Genomic DNA, 23,060 nt, shown 5'->3' with positions numbered 1-23,060 from the left:
AATCAAATAGGCACAATAATTTTCCAGTACATGATTTACAAACATTGAAGTATAAATTTCTGCTCTAATGAACCTGATATTCTGAAAATATTCTTTCTAGTGATTAAGTTATAAATTAGGGTAGGAGTTGTAATTCTGGTGACTATAAATTTTCTCTGAAGAGTTTGCCTTTACTTGGAATTCATTCATTTTGCAAAGATGATGCTAATGTATTATCAGTCTATTAAAGCCCCACTTTGTTATCTTGTGTTTAAATTTTTTAAATGATCATGAAAATGTAGCACATCACTATTTTCATCTCTCAGTCACACGTAACTATAAGAGGGTGTGTGAATGTGTGTGTTGAAAGTTCAATTCTCTCAGAGAAGGCAGGGAGGAAACATGACAGGAGACCACTTACTCACGGTACAGAATCTAGTAAGGAGGCAATTTTCTTTTTGGCCTGTGGTGACCTTTTTTGACTATGTTCCTTACATCAGAGACATTGTACTGAATGCCTCCATTTCACCCTGTTTAGCAGAGTGCAACAGTGTTCTTTAACTTACTTTTTTGGTGGGAGGAGAAGTTATAGCTGAAACTTGAGAAGGGCGTGAAAAGTTGTAAGAGGCACGAGGAAGAGGGGTAGGAACTTCCCTCAAATGTGATTTTAATAACTAGTCAAGTGTGTCCAACTGTAGAAAATCACCAAGTGACAATCTGTCTACCTGACAGTGATTACAATGAATTACAAGACTTTTGAATAGCTATACAGATTAGAATAAAGCAGGACTAAATAAAATATCTTTTGTTGGTAAAACTTTGACTTACCAGCTAAGAAATTAAAAAAAAAAAAACCTCACTTGTACTTTGCTGTAGAACATTTAAATTTAAAATCTTGTGAAGTATTTTATAAGGATTTCATGAAAGAGGTATTTTTCTAAAACTTTTATTCAAACATGTATTGAAGATTATGTCATATTTTGTTAATCGGTTTGGTACTTATTATTATAGTTTTTATATATGTAAGGTGACTCTATCTTAATTAACAGCCCTATCACTAAATGCAATGATCTTCAAAATCTCTGAACTGCATCATACTTTTAGATAATAATATTATCTCATTGGGCCTTTGGGGAGGAGGAGTTGAAGCAGTCACAGTGAATTTTGTACATAGTTTATGAAATTGATTGTTAAAAAACCCAATGCATGCATCAATGTAGCATATTTAAAAATAAGATAATTGAGTCTGTACTATTATTACTGCTACTAGGTTTTTTTATAATCATCTTCTTATGATTACTTTGCCAAAAATAATTAAATTTCGAACAAAGTAGAAGATTCTACAGTAACCGTTTTGAAAACATATATTATTTTTTTAAGTAAGGATGATTTGTAAAAGCTTTATTTTTTGTAGTTCTAATATTTTTATCATAATATAATACATGTTTTAAGTATGACCTTACAGGATTGTACAAGGCAAAATTGGGACACCCTCCAAGTAGAATTTAATAGAAGAGTCAAGATACATAATAATTTTAAAACTTTGTGTTATTCATATTTGTCATTGGTAATTGTTTACCCATTTCTGTTTTCTCATAGTCAGAATATCCCATCAGTTATAAAAATGTAAATACCAGAGTTTTCTTAATTATAACTATAGAAATGTTTACCTTGCTAGAGCTAAATCAGACAGAAAAACTTTCAAAAGGGTTTAGTAGTTCAGTGAGCTGTATTCTAACCTTTGGAACTTATTTCCTCGTAGTAGTTTTTTATAAAGAGAAAATTATACCGTAGTTAAAAAATGAAAGCAATTTCAGGGTTAAAGAGTTGCTTCCATACATTATGCTAAGACAATAATTTACTTTGTTTTATGATGTCTGTGGCCTTGTGAAAGAAGGGAGGTAAAAAAATCCAAGGTGCACAAGTAGACACTATATGTTTCTGATGATATACCTATGAAATTCTGATGATACATATATGATAATATACATATGGAAATGTTAGATTATATTCTTTTTAATTCATTCAAGCGGTTTTTAAAATATTTATTAAAGCACAAATTTCAAAGGAAAGAAAAATTCAACAAAATGCTTTTTTAATTGTAAACTTACTTTAAAGGAGGTTATTTTCTCAAAGTATATATTATAAATATTAATGTGGCTTGAAGATGTACTTTTATAATTTATTTCAGTGATTTTGGGGGATCTGAAATATCTGAAGTAATTTTTTAAAATGTAAACTTTATAATCTTTGTGTTACAGTTGTATCTTTTTGTTCTGCTAGATAATCTATGCTTATTTACATATACAATGCAGGCAAGCAATCTTAAATGACTTTCTCTTGGAAAAATTAAAAGTAATTTTTATGAAGGAATATTTTAATGAATGTGTAAATATATTAAATAACTTCTGGAATTTTAAGAACTTTTTTTAATTGAAATGGTTCCCATGATTAAATTTTGCTGTCTTCTTTTCTTTCAAAACAGGAAGGATATGGGGTAATAGTTCTGAATCCCAATGAAAACTATATTGAAGTAGAAAAGCCAAAGATACATGTACAGCCATCTTCTGATAGTTCAGATGAACCCGCAGAAAAACGGGAAAGAAAAGATAAAGTCTCTAAAGAAACAAAGAAGCGGCGTGATTTCTATGAGAAGTATCGTAACCCTCAAAGAGAAAAAGAAATGATGCAGTTGTATATCAGAGTGAGTAATAAGATTATTACTTCTGTTCATTATTTTCTTTATATTTTATTTCATATACATTATTTTGTTTATTTTTTAATGAAACTGTTCATTCTTAATTTTAACCATTATTTCCCATGGGTACTACTTGAATGAAAATACTCTATTTTTATTCAAAGTTACAAACACATTATTCTTATGTCAGTGTCATGTTTTGTATGTCTTAAAAGCAATTAAAAATGCCTTGTAGAAAACATGTCTTCAACTTGAGTGGTGATAGTTTTAATGTATTGCTTTCCTGTGAGCAACCATCCATCCATGGTGTCTCAGCTTAACTTCTGAAGGCAGATGGAAGTGAGGAAGAGTAATTCATATCTTAAATATTTAAGCTGAAATAGTTTAGGGGTAGTGTAATGAGGGAACTCTGTCCTTTGCTCTTTTCTTTCCCAGTGAACCTCTGCACTTTGTAATGCTAGCAGCATGAAGTCATTATAGCAGCGCTGCCCAAGGAGTTCTGATTCTGCAGGGGGCACAAACAGTTTTATTTGCACTTTGACACATTCTGCTTGATATATACTGTGTATTATATATATGAGACAGACTCATGCAGTTTTCAAAGCTCTTATTATGGATACTAGAAATATAATTTAATAGTAAAGCATGTCAAATATGCTACAGGGTATGTAAAGTAGTAAACTGATATGTTCTTCAAAAGTGAGCAATTCAGAACATTTAAACATGGATAATTAACATTTTATAAATTACACTGTAAGATAGTAGTAAAGTTTGAGATTGTTCAGTGTGAGCTATTTTTACATTTACTTTAAAAGTTCATTAATAAAATATTTTATACCATCTTTGAGGAAAAATACATGGCTTTCAAAGCTACTTTTTTAATATACTTCTAGTTCAAGGCATAATCACTATACTTTTGGGAATCGTGCTCCACATATTTAAGACATTTGATTATTATAGATCAACCTGCTGAGTAAGTTATGAGAGGTAAGCAGTAATGAAAGCCACACATCAATTTTCAAGACCCAAAAATATGTGTTCTTCACCAAGAATACCTAAAACAATGAGTCAAGCAAAAGTTTGGCAGATTATAATTTGTAAATTTCTGAAAAGCACCTTATTATTTAATACATTATTTGAAAAACAAAAGCAACTAGGCTTGGAATCGATAAGTAGCTTGCCTGTTCTAATGAAGTTATGTGACTGCTTTTCTTTCCCATGACTACATTAGGTCATTGTGTTACCATCTTCTCTATTGCTTGTCCTCAGCTTTCTGTTATGTGATTCAGTCTGTCAACCCCCATGTTAAAACAGAGCTTAAAAACAAAACAGAACTCTCTGATATCCAGATTTCAAATACAAACTGTGTAAGGTTTTAAAAATATATCATTGAAAGTATTCACGTACCTGTGTAAAATGCACATAAAGTGATTTTGTGTATTTTTTTATTTCTTCTAAAACAGTTTCTTGTATGCCTATTATATGTACAGATTAAGAATCTGTTTCTGACATCTGTCGTGTAGGAGGTTTTATCTCTTCTTTTCTTTTTTGTCTTCATCTTGCCATCATTGCTTTGATTTTATCTTTTGTTCTCTTATATGGGTGCAATTTCTTTATTCAGTTTTCACATCTGTTTTTTTTTTCTTACACTGAAGGAAAAAAAAATTTAGGTTTCTTCATTGTTAAGATCTGCTCTCTTTCCCTTTGTCATTTTCTTTAAATCTTTTCTCTCTTTTACACTTTACCATTTTTACTTCATCATCATGTCTTTTTGCCTCTTTCTTCCTTTTCCCATCAAAAGGGCTAAAAGACAAAAATAGGCTCATGTAGGTAATATAACTTTAAACCCTATAGTTTCAGTTATGAAATACTATTTTTCTTGATAAACACCTTTCTCTTAAAATCTTCTGGAATTGTGCAAAATAGCAGAGTTAAGCTGATAGTCTTCAAACACATTTCCATGTAGTAAGGCATGATCTTACAGTGGGAAAGAGGAGAATGCTTCATTTTGTGTACAGTGCATTAATTCTTAGATAATTTTGATCTGCTTGAAAAGTGAGTTCTTCCAGTGCTCTCCTTCCCTCTGCATGTCTCCAAATAACAAGGGGTTGTAATGGTCATACATTGCAATGGGTGTAATGGGGATAAATTAACTTTTGTTTATGTACTTCTTAACCCTTTACATTTTGAGTTATTAAACCTTAAACCTTATCAGTTATTCTTTGGAACAACCATGTGAGATAGGTGGATCAAATAATTTTATTCTTATTTTATAGTTAAGGGAACTGCTGCACAGATGGTCCATTTTTGTCCAGGATCACATAACTCATAAATGGTAGGACTAAATCTTGGAAATAGACATTCTTTCTCTTTTTTCTTTTTTACCACATTGTTCTGACTGATTGAAAACAAGATATGTATCTGAAATATGAAGGCTCACCAATTATCATAAAATAATGATATAATAAACTACATCTAGTTATTATATAGATTTTAACCAGTTATCATTTAATAGACACTATTAAACACCTATTAAAAATAGAATAGACACTTATAATGTATAAATAAATAATATATTAAATTATACAGGGTCCAGTATTGAGAGTAGTTGGTAGGGTATGTGAATATCTCACATGAGATGGACAGCAATTTGAACATGTCACCTAAAATGTCATGTGGTGTGCTTGAATGTGATATTGTTACCTTACAGAATTACATGATTATGATTTTGTAATAAAATATTTTTATGTAATAAAACAGGAATGCTATTTGTGCCAGACCTTGTATATTAAATATATTTTCCCTCTTTTAATAGGATCAGTAGTCTTGATCTAATTTTACAGATGAGTAGACTGTGGGTCAAAACATACTAATTTTTCCAAGTTCACATAGCACTTAATGTAAACTTCCTGAGAGCAGACCCTCCGTCTGTTTTGCTAACTGCCGCATCCCCAGGGCCTAGAACAGAGCCTTCATGATGAGTATTTGTAGAGCAGAACCTTCACAATAAAATTTTATTTAATAATGTGTTGGAGCCAGGATTAAAATTCCAAACCACTACTGCTTTTTAAAATATGTCCTTCATTATTAAAGTGTGCTACTTGATTTTCATTGCTGGCCTCCTTCCCAACCCAGTGGCTGAGAATACATCCAAAAATGAATGGTAAAAAGTATGTCAAGATGTATTTGATACCTTGATTGATCCATACATTTTCATGTGAATATATAAAAGTCAGATATTCTGTTTTCCTTTTTAGCTATATCGTCTTGCTGGTAAAATTATGGATGAAAATGGAAATATTTTATGGTGACCCACTGCTATTTTGGACATACTTGCTGATAATAATACATCCAGACTGCTGTACTCACTCTACCCTATGTACAGTCTGTGCTTTGTGAGACCCGTAACTTTGCTTCTGGTTCTTTCCCTTAATCCAAATTCTATCCATGTTACAGTACCCAGTGGTATAACACATTTTCCTCTCACCATACTCAGTGACCTCTCCTTACTATGATTCTTGGAAGTTATTATGATTAGTTAATTTACATGGAATTTGTCATGTGCAATCTTGAAACATTGCTTGTGTTTTTATTTCATAATTACAAATTTATCTTTCCTGTCTTTCCACATGATCTCTCTACAATACTCTAGGCCTTTGAACATGCTTTATGGATTTTGGAATTGCATGTCAATCCTTAGTAATCAACATATATGAGCCAGTTTTTACAATAATGCAGAGCATGCTGTGATGAAGTGAGGAACTGATACTAAACCCACACACTTAGAATTTAATCCCCTGAAAATCCCAAAGCAAAAAGATTGGGTCTTAGTCTAAAGATACATAGATAATGTGACCTGCAGCATGGGAATGAGTATTCTGATATCAAACTGGGCCATAAAAAGTCAAGTACTTTGACTAAAGCAGAAGATCAATTAAAAAACTTTATAGTTCTTTATATTTTACATAGGTGGAATATAGGCAAAAGTGATTTGAGACCAGTCTATGAAATACTGGGTTGGAAATGCTTTAATATCTCTACCCTAAGAGACTTAATTGTGGGCTGTGGTGTTAGAAAGTAAAGAAGAAGGATGATTAGACACAGACCACTTTTTAAAAATGGTAGAAGTGGAGGAGGGAAGGCAGTTCTGGGGCCACACAAGTGAAAATTTAAATGTGGAGGAGACATTTACAGAATAGGAATCTTGGCAGAGCCTGGCATTACACATTGAAGATACTCAAATATTTAAGGATTGATTGCTTGTTGACATCCATCACAAAAATTTTATTCCTTAACATGCAAGATATGTGATGTCTAGTTTTCTGATTGATTTTTCAGCATTCATGTTACTTTTTGCAATATTCAGAAACAGACAATTTTGATAAACAAGCTTTCTTTAAAAACTGTTTTTGATGTTCTGACTTGGGTTATGCCCAAAATATTGGTTAAGGCTGCCTTCTCTGTACCTCTTCTCTTACATGCTAATACCACTGGAGTCATTTGTATCTAGTGTTTCAGCAAGCAAATTCAGTTTATGTATGTTTCAATCGATGATTGTTTAATCCCTGGATTGTTTAACCATTTTCTTTTCCTAGTATATACAAGTATTTGAATTTTCTTTTTCTCTGGAATCTAGTAAGTAATCAAAATCTCCTTTCAAATTTTCACAACTATTTAGTATGCACAAGGAGAAATAAAGTAGAATGCATGTCTAAAACTTTAAGATTAGCAAAGCATAATTTCACTTCTAAATGATTATAAATAGATATGACTAGCTGTTGGATTATGTAGCACATTTCTAATGCATTAGGTGCAGAGCTTGAGAGATCAAAGTACCTACTGTTTCATGTGGCAACTGTCCTTAAATAGGAAATAATATACTTTCTGGCGTATATTATGGTTTATTAAGGGGATTGATTTGGTGTAGGCAATAAACATCATGTCAAACATGCCTGGCAGGAAAACTTGCTTAATATGTTGTGTAATAAGATGGAATTTTTTGTTCTTGAAAACATCTGCCAACTGAATTCAAGAGTGAAGACAGAAAATGTCATCAATTCAGTGGTAATCCTATAAATTTAGGTTTTTTGAGCAACACATACCAAGATACACAAAATTTCCAGTGTTAATCACCACTGGTTATAGTACTTTGTAAAATGATGAAACAAAAACATTTTATTTTTATATAATGTGTTAATTAATTCATAATGAATTTTAATATTTCAACAGATAAAATTTTAACAAGCATCTTGCCAACAGATCATTTTTTAAAGCATCTGTTTTTTAATGTGTCGGGTTGAGAACTGAGTCAAATGGCTAAATATGTACATATATCTTTTGAAAAACATATTTCCACCCCTATAATTATAAATAACACTATTTTTCCCCTTAGACCACAAGGGGCTGCTGCTGTTCAGATTGGATTTTGCTTTCCTCAGAAACTGAATACCCCCAATTAAACTACATCTTTTCTCCTTTCCATTTTTTATCCTTACCTTAAAATCCTTTAAAATTAACTGGAGAGAAAAAAGAACAGGCTAGTTTAATAATAATATAACTTAATAATCAATATAAGAATGTATTGTTTTAAATATTTTCTACATTCCAAAGCCTTTACATTTTTCCAGAGGAATTTAAAACCTTTAGTCATTGAAGGTAGATCATGATAACTATTTTTATTTCCTGTTTTTAGGATCTGAATAACTTTCAGAATCATACCCATTGTGAAGAGATGGTAAGGAGGTAAAATTAAAAATGCAGAGTCTTACAGACCTGAGATTGAATACCAGCTGTTCCACTTAATACGGTGTAACTTCAAACAAGCTGTAATCTTAATTCTGTCACTTAGAAGCTGTGACTTTGGGCAAGTCCTGCTCTTCTCTGAGTTTCAGTTTCTTCATCTGTTGGATAGTGATAATCATAGCTACTAGGCTGTGGTAAGGAGTAAATGAGGTGAATTAACATGTATGAGAACCAGTGAAGTACCTACTTTTCAGTGTATCCCCCTCCTTTCTCTTCTCTTCTCTTCATACGACCTTGACCTTGGGAAATAGGGGGAGAATTACGGCTGAATGAATTCTTTCCCAAATGATTTACAATCAATGCTTTTCAAAACTTTATGTCTCAGGATCGATTTACATGCTTAAACATTTTTTTATTTTAATTTTTTTCGATTACAGCCGGCAGACAATATTATATTGGTAACAGATATACAACTCAGTGAACATTGTATAACTTACTAAGTGATCATCCGAGTAAATATAGTACCCTTCTGACATTGTACACAGTTATTACAATATTATTGACTATATTTCCTATGTTGTACTTTGCATCCTCATGACAATTCTGTAACTATCAGTTTGTAGCTCTTAATCATCCCTTCACATTTTTTTACCCCATGCCCCACGCCCGCAACACTCCTCCCATTTGGCAATTGTTAAAATGTTTTCTGTATCAATGAGTCTGTTTCTGTTCTGCCTGTTTGTTTATTTTGTTTTTTTAGATTCACTTGTTGATGGATATGTACTTATTGCCATTTTATTATTCATATATTTCATATTGTTTTCCTTCTTCTTAAAGAAGATTCTTTAACGTTTCATTTAATACTGATTTGGTGGTGATGAACTCCTTTAGGTTTTGACTATCTGGGAAGCTCTATATCTGTCCTTCAAGTCTAAGTGAAACTTTTGTTGAATAGAGTAATCTTGGTTATAAGTCCTTGCTTTTCATCACTTTGAAAATTTCTTGCCCATCCCTTCTGGCCTGCAGAGTTTCTGTTGAGAAAACAACTGACAGTCTTATGAGAGCTCCCCTACAGGTAATTAATTGCTTTTTTCTTGCTGCTTTTAAGATTCTCTCTTTGCCTTTAACCTTTGGCAATTTAATTATGATGTGTCTTGAGGTGGGCCTCTTTGGGTTCTTCTTGTTTAGGGCTCTCTGTGCTTCCTGTACTTGTATATTTCCTGTGCCAAGTTAGGGAAGTTTTCTGTCATTTTTTCACATACATTTTTCAGTTCCTTAGCACTTTCTCTTGTTCTGGCACCCCCAAGATGCAAATGCTGATACACTTGAAGTTATCTCAGAGGCTGCTTACACTGGCCTTATATTTTTTGCTTCTTTTTACTGTTCTTGTTGGGTTTCTACTTCCTTTTCTTCCAGATCTCTGATTTGATCCTCTGTTTCTTCTACTCTGCTGTTGATTCCCTGTAACATATTCTTTATTTCCATTTATATATTCTTCATTTCTGACTGGTTCTTTTTTATGTTTTCTAGTTTTATTTTTATGTTCCTATCTTTTTCTTGAAGTTCTTACTAAGTTCATCTACTCTTTCCCCAAGTTCACTGAGCATCCTTATAACCAATGTTTTGAATTCTGCATCTAATAGATTGTTTGTCTCCATTTTACATAGTTCTTTTTGGGGAGTTTTGTTCTGTTCTTTCATTTAGGAAATGTTTCCTTTTCTCCTCATTTAGGCAGCCTCCTTGTGTTTGTTTCTGTGTATTAGGTAGAACTATTATGTTTCCCAGGCTTGGTAGAGTGACTTTATAGAGTAGAGGTCCTTTAGGGTCCAGTAGCACAGCACTCACCCTGGACACCCAAGCTGGGCACTCCAGGTTTCCCCTTGCGTGTGGGCTGTATACACCCTTCTGTTGTAGTTGAACCTTGATTGCTGTTGTACATGCTTAAACATTATTAATGTAACTATACAGTTTTTTGTCAGTAGGTATTAATCACTTGCTGATTTTTAAGAAAAATAATTAAAACACAAATTTTAAACACTTCTTTTAAAATAAATCATTATGTAATGTCATAAATAACATTAAATGAGAAATAACTACATTTTGTAAAACAAAAAACATGTAGTGAGAAATATAGCATCTAAAAAATATCTGTTAGTGTTTGCCTTAATAGAAGACAGCTGAATTGCTCTATCTGTTTCTGTCTCTACTGATATATTGTCTTGTTAATGAAGATATATAATGTCTTGTTACTGACATTTGTGGAAAAAATTTGGGTGTACACAGATAAACAATTGCAAATAGAAGGAGTATTTTAATAGCCTTTTCAGATAGTTGTGTATATTTTCTTTCCTGCTACACCAACATACTACTAGAGGTAGTTTCTTAAAGATCAGTTCTACATGAATCTAAAACACATCAATGAGCAGTTCATGCTTTCTTTAATAAAAATCTGCTTGGCTTGTGTTATACTTGGAATGGATCTTTTACCCATGAATGATTTCATAACATCGTGTATGGTCATTTAGAAAATATTGTTTTCACTGAGTTATACAGACCTTCAAAATTTTGGCGTATTTTATTATATGCTATCAAAAAATCCTGTCTATCAAAATTACCACCAATCTCATCTGCAAACCTTTTTAAGATTGGAAATTATCAAGCTTATCAGGGACATACAAGTTTCTTAAAATTTTAATGTTACAAGGAAGCTCAATTTTATCATTAGCAACAAATATTATCACTTGTTTTTCTTGAACTGTCAGGTTTACTTTGTTCATTTTTCAGAAAAATGGCTTCCAAATACCAAAATCTGAATAATGATAGTTTATCAATCTTACGAGTAAAAACAGTGTTCCATTAGAAAAAAGTGTCTACTTTAGTGCACAACTCAACTATTGCACAACTACTTTTTCTCCAGAGAACCATCAGAGAGTAGTTTGGTTTGCAGATGCTTTATGTGTACCTTCTAGTTTATCACTCAGGATATTAGGCATATGCTCAAGGGTTGAAATTTAAGGAAAGTGATTTTTTTACTGCTTCATTAACATTTTAAAGCAAACTTGCCTTTTTTGCCTGTGAGTGTGTGCCAGTGAAGAATACACTGACTACTAGTAGAGTTTGGTACTGCTGTTGTGACCCATGCTAAGTCATAGGCAGTTTTATTCCCTGTTGCTTTTTAAGTGTTATTGTAAATGCCAACATAACAAAAAGATAAATAGTGAATTAGTATGATTAAATGGACTGCCTGAAAGGGTCTCAGGAACCCTCAGAGGTTTGCAGACCACATTTCTAGAACCACTAATCTACATCTGTTTTATGGAATTGAATGTAAAAAGGTACAGAAGAAAAGAATTTATAAGATTAGAATAAGAACAGTTTTTTCAGTTGATATGTTAGCTAACATGTAACTAGAAAAATATGAGCAGCTATTTAAGTGAAATAGAGAAATTAGAACAGAAGAGGACTTGATTATTAAGGCATTTTGGAAGTGTTATCACTTCTCATTTGTAGACTGCTTCACCTGTTCTCCATCCTACCTCCCTCTTTGAAACTATGGTGTCAGGCCACCAGGTCAGTAGAATTCAAGAATTTAGAATTTCTTGTCTACTGGTCTTCCCCCAGAAGAGAAGGCCGTGTAGAATAATGTGTCCATTTTAGGGTTTTTAACTGCAACGTTCACTCCCTCCTTCTTTCCACTAACATGGGTGGCCTCTTGTTTACTGCAAGAGGTCAGGTATCCCTGCTGTCCGGGGATATTTACTACCATATTCTACTAGTTCTTTACTGGTGCTCTCTATTACCAGTACTGTCTGTCTCCCTGTTTTATGGTTACCTTACTTTGCATTTAGACTGATTCTACAAGATCTGTCTAGAAGATATCCAGCCATGCAATATGAAAAATAGAGTCATTTATTAAAGAAGATAAAAGATACAAGAAACATTGTGCATAGGATAATGATGCCTCAGTCCCCTTCAGAGAAGGCACCTTGGGAACTCCTAGTTTTCCCAGTCACCATCAGCTACTCTGTGGTATTTTTCTGGATCTCAGGGATGATCTGAAATCTCTCTCCTTTCAAGGAAATTTTAGTTTTGGGAAAAGCCAGAAGTTTCAGGGCCCTACATCTGGTCTGTACGGTGGCCGAGTCACCTGGGTGATTTGATGTTTCACCAAAAAACTCTGCAGTAGACATGATGCATGAGCAGGTGCATTGTCACTATGAAGCTGTCAATCACCAGTTGCCTGTAACTACAGGTTTCTGAATCATCAGAATGATTTCCCCAGAGGAATGTTCAAGCTTAATGTAAAATTTGGTGGTTTTCCATTGCTCTACTTGCTTAATAATTTTGAATGGGATGGCCACACAGTGTACATGCTCATTCAATGGCATCTACTGCCCCCACCAACTATTGTAGGTGAAGTCATCACTGTTCACTCAGGCACATTCCAGTCCACTCTCCTTGGCGGCCATGTTTCATCAGTGTCATGCAAACAGTACAAACTCTTCTCCCTATGTTAACAATGGCTGGACTTTTTCTGAACAGAGCTCATTGTATATTGGTTAAGAGCTGGGTGCTCGTGTCTGCCATATATGTACAGGGTTTTCCACATACTATTCACTCAATAAATATTAGTTATAATTATTGTAAGGTTCTCAATTTACACTTCCAACTTGCATCTGTCCAGTTGGATTTTTGAAGTCATTGCTCTTCCTAGTTCTCCAAATTAAATTCCTCTTGTTTCTTGTCTAAGATAACTTTTTATTACAGTAACTCTAAAATAGAATTGGATTACCATGCTTATATTGAGCTTTAATTATGAATGTTGGTTCTTGCATTTTCTTTTTTAAAATTTATTTATTTTAATTGTTGTTCAAGTACAGTTTTCTGTCTTTTACTCCCATCCCATCCCACCCCTCAGTGCTCCCCACCTCCCTCCCATTTCTACCCCCCTTAGTTTTAGTCCATTTGTTCTTTATACTTGTTCCTGTAAACCCTTTCCCCTTTCCCCTGAAATTCCCTCCCCTCTCCCCTCCGGTCACTGTCACCCTGTTCTCTATTTCAACGTATTCAGTTACATTTTCACAACTTCCTACACCTTATTGAGAAAAAAGGACGCTTTAAAACCCTCTGCCTCCAACTCCGTCCCCCTACCTATGGCCCTTGTGCATCCATTTTTTAGTTAGAAATAGTAGTTGTTTGTTCTTTGTTTAATCCTCACAATTGTCTCATGTGTTGCCCTGACTTCACAGATAGTAAACGGCTCTCTGAAATGAAAGTAATTTACTCATAGTTATACCTAACAAGAGTAGGTAAACCAAGGTTTAAGCACAACCGTATGTGACTGCAAAGCTTTTTTTTTCACTATAGTATATTACCAATGGTGAACATTTTCTAGAATTGGTGTCTGTGATTTCTCTGTTTATGGAAAATGTATATACATAAGTGAATGGATAAATTGATCTTTCTGGGATTCCAAAGCAAGTGCTGTGATAAAAGAAAAATAGCATTTTTCACAATGCAACAGTTCATTTGAAGACTATCGTTGGAAGGTTGCAATGAGTAGATACTGAGTGTAGAATCTGAGACCCACATTGTCTCCTCAGGAGTAAGGTACCGTCACACATTATTTTGCCTAAGTCCCAAACTACCTATCAGAGATGTGTGAGTTGCTTCACTAAAAAGGTGTTTGGAGTTATTACAGGTAGGGATGAGGGACAGACCAAATCAGCTTATATAATTGATTGAAAAGTATTGTTTACTGCAGGTGGTCTTTTTTTTTTTTGTCACTACTCTGATTTCAGCTTGTCTTTAAGAAAGTTTAGATCTGTTCTCAGCCATAAGCATGTTTCTCCCCCACCCATCCTTTTTGGTGTTTTGGCCAGTCCAGTATTCACATATGTACACTATGGCTTCCTGTGTGTACCTCTCATGTGTTATGTATATGTAAAACACGTTTATTTAGTTACTTGAGTATTTCCATTGTACATTCATCTCACTTGAATTTGAATTGTACATCTGTGTTTGTAAACAACATGAAATTATATACTTAGGAGACTTCCACCAAGATGGAGGCATAGGTGGAAACACTGTGCCTCCTCTTACAACCAGGTTTAAAGTCAACAAAGTTTCAGTAACAAAAATGCAGCCAAAACACAGAAAATTGAACTATACAACTTCCATCAACAATGAACCCTTCAGCCAGACCAGTAAGAGGGGCGGAGCCAGCAGCAGAGCAAGGGTCAGGCAGGAAAGATCTCCCTACCCAGGTGCACAGGTAGCCATGAACGGATCCCAGGTGTGGGGTAGCAACAGGCGGACCCCGTGAGGGCGCAAGGCAGCAGGCTGACCGTGGTCACACATTCACGCGCAGATAAACCAGCGAAGGAGCGAGCAGTGAGACAGACCACACAGGCCCCAGTGGCAGGAAGCAGCAGAGGGTACCGCCATTACCCCTCTCTGACCCTGCCCCCACATACAGCATCACAACCCAGCTACTGAGTTGCCCTGCCCTGGTGAACACCTAGGGCTCCGCTCCTCATACCTAACAGGTGTGAACAGACCAAAACATGGCTCAAGAAGAACTCAAAGCCCCAGAGCCCATAACTCTAAGCAAAAAAGAAATAGTGAACTTCTCAGATGCACAGTTCAAAATACTGGTGATCAGATGCTCACAGAACTGGCCGATTTTAGTCACAAATTAGAGGAACAAATTGAAATGAAGGGAAATGCATAGGAAACCAATAGTGATGGAAAGGAAACTGGGACTCAAATCAAGGGAATGGACCAGAAGGAAGAAAAAAATGACCAAACAGAAAAATATGAAGAAACAAGAATTCTAAAAATTAGGAGAGGCTTAGGAACCTCCAGGACATCTTTAAATGCTCCAACATCTGAATTATAGGGGTACCAGAAGGGGAAGAGAAAGAGCAAGTGGAAAACTTATTTGAACAAATAATAAAGGAGAACTTCCCCAGTCTGGCAAAGGAAATAGACTTCCAGGAAGTCCAGGAAGCTCAGAGAGTCCCAAAGAAGTTGGACCCAAGAAGGAACACACCAAGGCACATCATAATTACGTTACCCAAGATTAAAATGAAAGAGAGAATTCTAGAAGCAGCAAGAGAGAAGGGGACAGTCACCTACAAAGGAGTACCCATCAGACTGTCAGCAGATTTCTCAGAAGAGACCTTAAAGGCAAGAAGGGGCTGGAAAGAAGTATTCCAAGTCATGAAATCCAAAGACCTACACTCAAGATTGCTCTATCCAGCAAAGCTTTCATTTAGAATAGAAGGACAGATAAAGTGCTTCTCAGATAAGGTCAAGTTCAAGGAGTTCATCATCACCAGGCCCTTATCATATGAAATGTTAAAGGGACTTCTATAAGCAAAAGAAGATAAAAAATATGAACAGTGAAGAGACAGCAGACTCACAGTTATTAACAACCACACCTAAAACAAAAGCAAACTAAGAGGACAGCTAGATCGGGAGTGGAACCATAGAAATGAAGAACACATGGAGGGTTAGCAACAGGGGGGTGGGAGGAGGAGAAATGGGGAGAAGGTACAGAGAATAAGTAGCATAGAGGGTGGGTAGAAAATAGACAGGGGGAGGGCAAGAATAGTATGGGAAATATAGAATCTAAAAATCTTGAGACACATGGACATAAACTAAAGGGGGGAATGGTCGGGGAGGCGGTGTGCAGGGTGGAGGGGAATGAAGGGGGGAGAATTAGAACAACTGTAATGGCATAATCAATAAAATATATTTTTAAAAATTTATATACTTAGGCTTACTTGTTTGGAGAATGAAATTACTACTTAAAACATCCTATGTATCAAATTCATCTCATAATTATATAATACTAATTTTACTCTTAATGTTATTTTTATTAAATACTAGAAGAAAACTTTGATTTTTTCCTTGAAAAACAATAGTTTATAAGTTGTAACTAGTACACCATTTAGGGAACCCATAAAAACAAAGATGAAATTAGCTTTGAATATAAATGTTAATATTCATCTACCAGAACTTCTCTTAACTCCTGTTTTTCCTAAAAATGGTTCTTATACCTGAATTTGTTTTACTAAATGAATATAGCTTACCAAATGTCTGATTTAGTATCCAAAATTTCTCTTTGAAATTTCAGAAATTTCTCTCTCCCAGGAGGTAATAAGGAGAAAGATGATAGACTTATTATTCATTGTACTATTATATTTAATAATTTTAAAATAATCTGATATTTCTAACAGTCACCATTTTTTCCTTTAGAAAAATTTTAAAATACACTGGGCCAAAGTTTCATGTTTCTACCAGAGCAGTGATCATACCAGTAATTTCCAGAGCTATGTAATGGGTTAATTTTTTGTTTTAAACTTTGAGCCACCTGATGAAGTTTAACATTAGATTAGGCATTTGCCCTGGCTGGAGTAGCTCAGTGGTTTGAGCATGGGCCTGCAAACTACACGATGGCGGTTTGATTCCCAGTCAGGGCACATGCCTGGGTTGCAGGCCAGTTCCCAGCAGGGGATGCACAAGAAGCAACCATACATTGATGTTTCTCTTCCTCTCTCCTTCCCTTCCCCTCTAAAGATAAATAAATAAAATTTTAAAAAAAGAATTAGGCATTTACACTGCTAAATTAATTAAATCTTTCAAAACTAAAATCTGCTTTAGTCATATTATTGAGAAGAGGAAATCAGGTTCTGTTCATTGTTGCTATTTCAAATTTTTGGCAGTGAGGCAAACCTTTTCCATTTAAAAGGAATATATGCAACTCATTCTAGCCAACATTTGTTTACTGTTTTATATGAGTACATTTAGAAAGAATATTACTCATAGGAGAAGAATTCTACTAGAATAAGATGCCAAAAGGTAATAGCTGAAACTTAGTAGATATTTTTAGAGACATACCAAGTTAAGCTAGTTTATTTCTAGATGTTGATGAGGGACCTGAGATTAAGAGAAAGTATATTATGTGCTCAGGACTGCACTATGATTAGTGACAAAAACTGGGAGCTAGGTTTTTCTACTTACCATTCTGGTTATTGAAATTTTTCTATTAGAACCAGGATTTTTCCCTCCATTCATATTCACAAGTGGCTTCTCTGGCCTTTGTCTCAGTAGTGGATGCACTTGAGGAGGGTTGAGGAGCATTGAGGGAGAAGAGAGTGTGTGTTTGTGTGCATCTGTGTATGTGTGTGAGTGTGTGACTAGACAGGGAAAGGGAGAAGTGTCCATTAAATAACTGACATTTAAACCTAAAAGTTAGTTGAAACAGTATTCCTAATATCATCTATTTTAAGACATAAGAGGAAGAATATAAACTTGAAAATCTGGGTGCATTTTATGTGAATAACGATGTTAACTGTATATACTTCATTCACTCCTAATGTTCTTTGTTTCGATATCACATGGGAGAGTGAAAAAACTCCCTCAGAATTCTTGGGCAGCCTGCATATGCAAGTCCGATAGCGCCTTCAAAGAAGGGCTATTATTTGTTTGATGTGGCTCAGTCCATTGGAGATTATTCACACTGTCATCTTTTTATTGATATTAAAAGTTTTTGTCCTATTTTAACATCTCTGAATTGGGATGCATCTTAAAAATTAATGGTATCTCATGGATTATTGGTTGATATTTTTTCCCTTAATTGTACATAAAGCAATGGTACTTTTAGAATTGATGGTATGGTAGATGGATGAAATATGGTATCAAATAGGACTGCTTCATTGCACTACTCTAGGGGCATAATTCTTATCTGGAACCCTCTGAGTTAACCCTGGTAGACATGATACGGAGGTCCAGTTTTCTTCCTTACATATTTTCCCGCATTTGACCCCACAGATTGTGCAGTCCGCCTGCCTACTGTTTGGCAAGTAGTGACCCTTCAATAAATGTTTATGTACTTATTATACATCATTGCAGTCAGTTGTGTTCTTTTATTTCCCAAAGCAGATTGAGAGCAGGTTTGAATTCCCCCCAGTACCAGATGTAATACTGAGAAGAGGAAGATCTGTAGATGGTGAACCTAGATGGTAAATCTAGGGAGTAATGACTAAGTGTTTGTATTAAATAGAGATGTTAGCCCCTAAGTGTCCTAATTATGTGCATAATGCCTTTTACGTTAAAAAACATTTTGGCACTATCAAGACACCTAAAATAACTACTAGTATGATAAAAGTAAAATGTCAGTTATAGCTTGTGTTCTATTCGTACACCTTCACTGATTTTGTACCAGGTCCCAAGTGCTAGATATAAAAGGTGGGAGGAAAATAAAACATATAGTTTCTACTCAGTGCACATGAGATTAGCCAAGATAATAAATCAAGATATCAAATGTATCTTGAAACTGAAAAAAAAATGTATCCTGTTGAGTGGCACAGCCCTGAGTGGATCTCTTCACATTTCAGTTCAATTGAGTATGACTTACAAAACATTATGTTTGCCCCAGCCCTTTGTGAGATAGAGATAGAAAAGCCAGAATCCCTGTTCTCCAGGAGCTCACGCACATGCTCTTGGGGAGGCTAACATGCTCATAAGCAACTCTAATATCAGGAAGATTGTGGTAAATATTTTGAAGCAGCTTCCATGTGCATTATAGGAGTTCAGAAACGGGAAACTTATTTTTCATTGAAAACTTGAGGGATCCTTTTACTTTATATTAATATGGCACTAATAATAAAATCAGATACTTAAATGGTTAGTTATAGACCACATTGAATTTTAAAGTTTGAGAACTACTTTATGCATTTTCTTTACTAAATATAACTTATCATTACACTGAGAACCTCAGTATTTTTATTAAATTTATTGGGATAACATTGGTTAATAACATTATATAACTTTCAGGTGTCAGCCTTATAATATGATATATGAATACGTTATTTTGTGCTCACCACTTAAAGTCTAGTCTCCTTCTATCACCTTGTATTTGACTCCCTTTACCTACTTCATTCTCCCCCACCCCATTCTCTCTGGTAATCACCATTCTGTATCTATGAGTCTGTTATTTTTTAAATATATTTGTTGTTTGTTAATTTGTAGCTTTTTGTTTTATATCCCACATATGAATGAAATTATATCATACAGTTCTCATTCTTGCCCATCTGACTTCTTTTATATAGCATTATATTCTCAGGATCCATTCATACTGTTACAAGTGCCAGTGTTTCATCTTTTTCATGGCCAACTAGTATTCCTGTGTGTGTGTGTGTGTGTACGTACCCATGCACGCATGTGTGTATCACATCTTTATTCACTCATCTATTGAAGGACATCTCTCTTGTTTCCAGGTTTTGGCTATTGTGAATAATGCTGCCATGAATGTAGGGTAGATATATCTCTACAAATAAGTGTATTCAAATTTGTGGATAGATACCCAGAAGAGGGTTTGCTGGGTCATATGGTAACTCTATTTTCAATTTTTGAGGCATCTTCATACTGTTTTTCCTAGTGGCTGTACCAATTTACATTCCCACAAATACTTGTTATTTATTATTTTATTGATATTAGCCATTTTAATAGGTATAAGGTAGTATCTCATTGTGGTTTTGATTTAATTTCCTTTGTAACTAGCGATATTGAGCATCTTTTCATATATCTGTTAGTGTTCTCTGTATCTTCCTTGGAGAAAGTTCAAATCGTGGTGCACTGTCCCGACTAAGTCAAGCTGTTTAAAATTTTCAGGGAAACTTATTGTTGACATGATTGGGATGAGAAAATACTGTTACCATTGATATTTCAATCGTCAGACTGAACCATTGCCCCTGAAACCTGCTGTGACTTATGTCCTCATTAACATTAAGTGTATGGACTGTTGCTCCCACACTTGAATGTACTCCCGTTGGTAAATATGTTCTGGTATAAATACCATTGAGTATAATTCATTGTATTATAAATTTTTAAATTAGAAAGGTGGTAAATTACAACATTTAATTTTAATGTTAAGAATATCAACAATGTTGCTTAGCCTGTCTTTATTCAAAGTTCTAATATACATTAGTTCCAAGTTTTCTATTACATATATGTGGAATATGTGTGGTCAAACGTATGTCTTTCTAAATAAGAGAAATTTTATACCTATATTATAAATCCAGTGGTTTGAGTAATTTGTTTTGCGTTACCTTATGTATATTAGTAGATTAAATGCACTTAAATTAGGCTTGATTTGATAGGGAATGTGGGAGCAGAGTCAGAAGAGGCTGACATCGGCTATGTGAGTAAACACATCAACAGTGAAAAGTGGCCTCTGAGCAGATTGGTGCAACTTATATTTCATTGCCAAAAACAATCTACGTCAAACTCAACAAACTGTGCTTGATAAATTTATGGTTCTTTTGTTAGCTTGCTAACCCAATAATGTTTTAGAGGAGTTAAAAAAAATAAAAGTACCTCAGTCAGTAAGTTCTTAAACATTTCATCAAGTGTTTATTAAACAACACTATGCTAGGCACTTGGAATATGAGAATCAGCAAAACACGTCCCTCACCCTAAGGATGCAACAACACAGAGGTGCACTAGATTCCAGATGGTACTTAGGTGGGGGTCACAGGTAATGGGTGAGAGTGGGGGACCCAGGGAAAGTTTCCTGGAGGAAGTGACACCTGAACTATACCTTAAGTTATTAGAACTAAAAGAGGACAGTAGAAGTTCAGAAATGGAAGTAGAGAGGAAAAGAACCAGAAGAAACTGTATGAGCACAGGCACAGAAATAAAATCACTGATTTATAAAGAGTAGTACCTAACAAATGTGATGATTTTAAAAATTGATACAGTGTTATTTGTTTAGTTGTTTATTATACATCTAGAACCACAACTGGAGTTCAGTTGTTTATTGTGTTCATTTTCACATAAATATTAAAAAATCCTTTTCTAATTGGGTTCACAGTATGTGAAGAAAATTAATACTGAACATAGTATCTAGAACATCTCATTCCTCATCCCAAAACTAGATGTACCTGGCCCTGTGCTCAGATCTCTTCTTATAGTTTTATTAACATTTAACAGTTTTAAATGTTTAGGTGAAGTTTAAAAAAAATAAGAAGATGAACACTAGAGTACCTATGCAACTTAAATAGAATTTTATCAGTATTTTAGAAAACCTACATGTGCCTCCCCACCAGTCACATCCTTGTCTTTACACCCAGAAATAGGAATTGTTTGTTATGTCCCTTTGCTTTTCACTGTAGTTTACTAAATATACACTTTTATAAATAATATGTTTATTGTTTGGTTTTGTCTCTCTTTTGCTTTTACCCCATTTATTTTGCTTTATTGGCACAACGTCCATTTGTATACTTGGCAATAATTCATTTGTACTCCTATGTCATTATTTATTTACTCAGCTGCTTCACTACTGATGCACATCGGTGCTATGTTGTCAAGTTGCTATTACAATCGAAGCTTCTAAGGAACATTCTTATGTGCCTCCTGGTGCTTGTCTATAGGAACGCCTCTATATTCTGTACTAAGGAGTAGAATTACTGGGTTAAAACTTCACTGGTTAGTAACAAATTATTCCTGAAAGTAGTTACTGCATGTGGATGAGCCGTGTGTCCATTCCTTTTGCTTCACATCAGTCACACATCTCTGTATTATCTGATTTCAACATTTTTCCATCTGAAGAGTATTATATGTTATCTCACTGTGGTTTTAATTTGTGCTTTTTATTTACAAGTGAGATTATATATCTCTTAATTTTTAATTTGCCATCTATGTTTTCTCATCTGTGATTGGCTTATTTGTGTCAATTTTGTTATTATTTTCTTTGCTTTTTCTTGTTGACTTGTAGATGTTATTTGCATATTACCAAATACATGTCATTCACAAGTTTTAGTCTGGTTTATCTTTTCAGTCTTTTGAAGTCTTTTGAGAGCATTCTTAACTTTAATATATTAAAATTTATCAGTTTTATTCTATATGGTTCACTCTTTTTGTGCCTTGTTTAAAATATTCTTATCTACTCTGAGATCACAAATATATTATATATTTTCTTTCATCTGCTTTAGAACTTTTCATTTTACATTTAAGTTCATATTCTATCTAGAATTGATTTTTATATTTGGAAGGAAGTATGAATCTAATTTTATTTTCTCCATGTTGATAATTATCCTGATCCTGTTTATCAAAAGACCATCTTTTCTTCAATATTTCTGCTTTATTCACTAGAAATGTCTTATGCTTATTATATGGCTATCTCCTTTAAATTTTTTTCTAAATAGTTATTCAGTTCTCCTAACACCATCTTTTAAAGTGGCTTAAAGATAGTTTATACAATAAATGTTGTTGAAAATTGAACAGGTACACATGGAAAAATGAAACTAGACCACCTTCTTGCCCCCCACACAAGAATAAGTTCAAAATGGGTCAAAGACTTAAATAGTAGACCCCAAACCATAAAAACCCTAGAAGAAAACATAAGCAGCAAAATATCGGCCAGTGATCATAGCAGTTTTTAATCAGACGTATATCCCCAAGCAAGACAAACAAAAAAATAAATGAGACTAGATCAAACTAAAAAGTTTTCGCACAGCAAATAAAATCATCAACAAAATAAAAACACAACCCACAGAATGGGAGAACATAGTCACTAATACATAAGGGGTTAATATCCAAAATTTATAAAGAATGTACCAAACTCAACACC

General features: G+C 34.2%; 1 protein-coding gene across 3 annotated transcripts in view; it reads left to right on the top strand.

Moving 5' to 3' along the window:
- The window catches only part of ARB2A (ARB2 cotranscriptional regulator A), a 423,315-nt gene that overhangs the window by 176,079 nt on the left and 224,176 nt on the right, over positions 1 to 23,060 (top strand). For all 3 annotated transcript variants that reach the window (XM_037032445.1, XM_037032446.1, XM_037032447.1), the window contains one exon: positions 2,465 to 2,683. In XM_037032445.1, the coding sequence (XP_036888340.1) occupies positions 2,465 to 2,683 (219 nt within the window). The remainder of the gene's footprint in view (positions 1 to 2,464; positions 2,684 to 23,060) is intronic.

Source organism: Sturnira hondurensis, unplaced genomic scaffold (genome assembly GCF_014824575.4).
Source record: "Sturnira hondurensis isolate 20B ecotype Veracruz unplaced genomic scaffold, ASM1482457v3 Scaffold0021354, whole genome shotgun sequence".
Classification (NCBI taxonomy): Eukaryota; Metazoa; Chordata; class Mammalia; order Chiroptera; family Phyllostomidae; genus Sturnira; species Sturnira hondurensis.
Note: the sequence above shows the minus strand (reverse complement) of the source record. Positions and strands in the feature narration are given on the sequence as shown.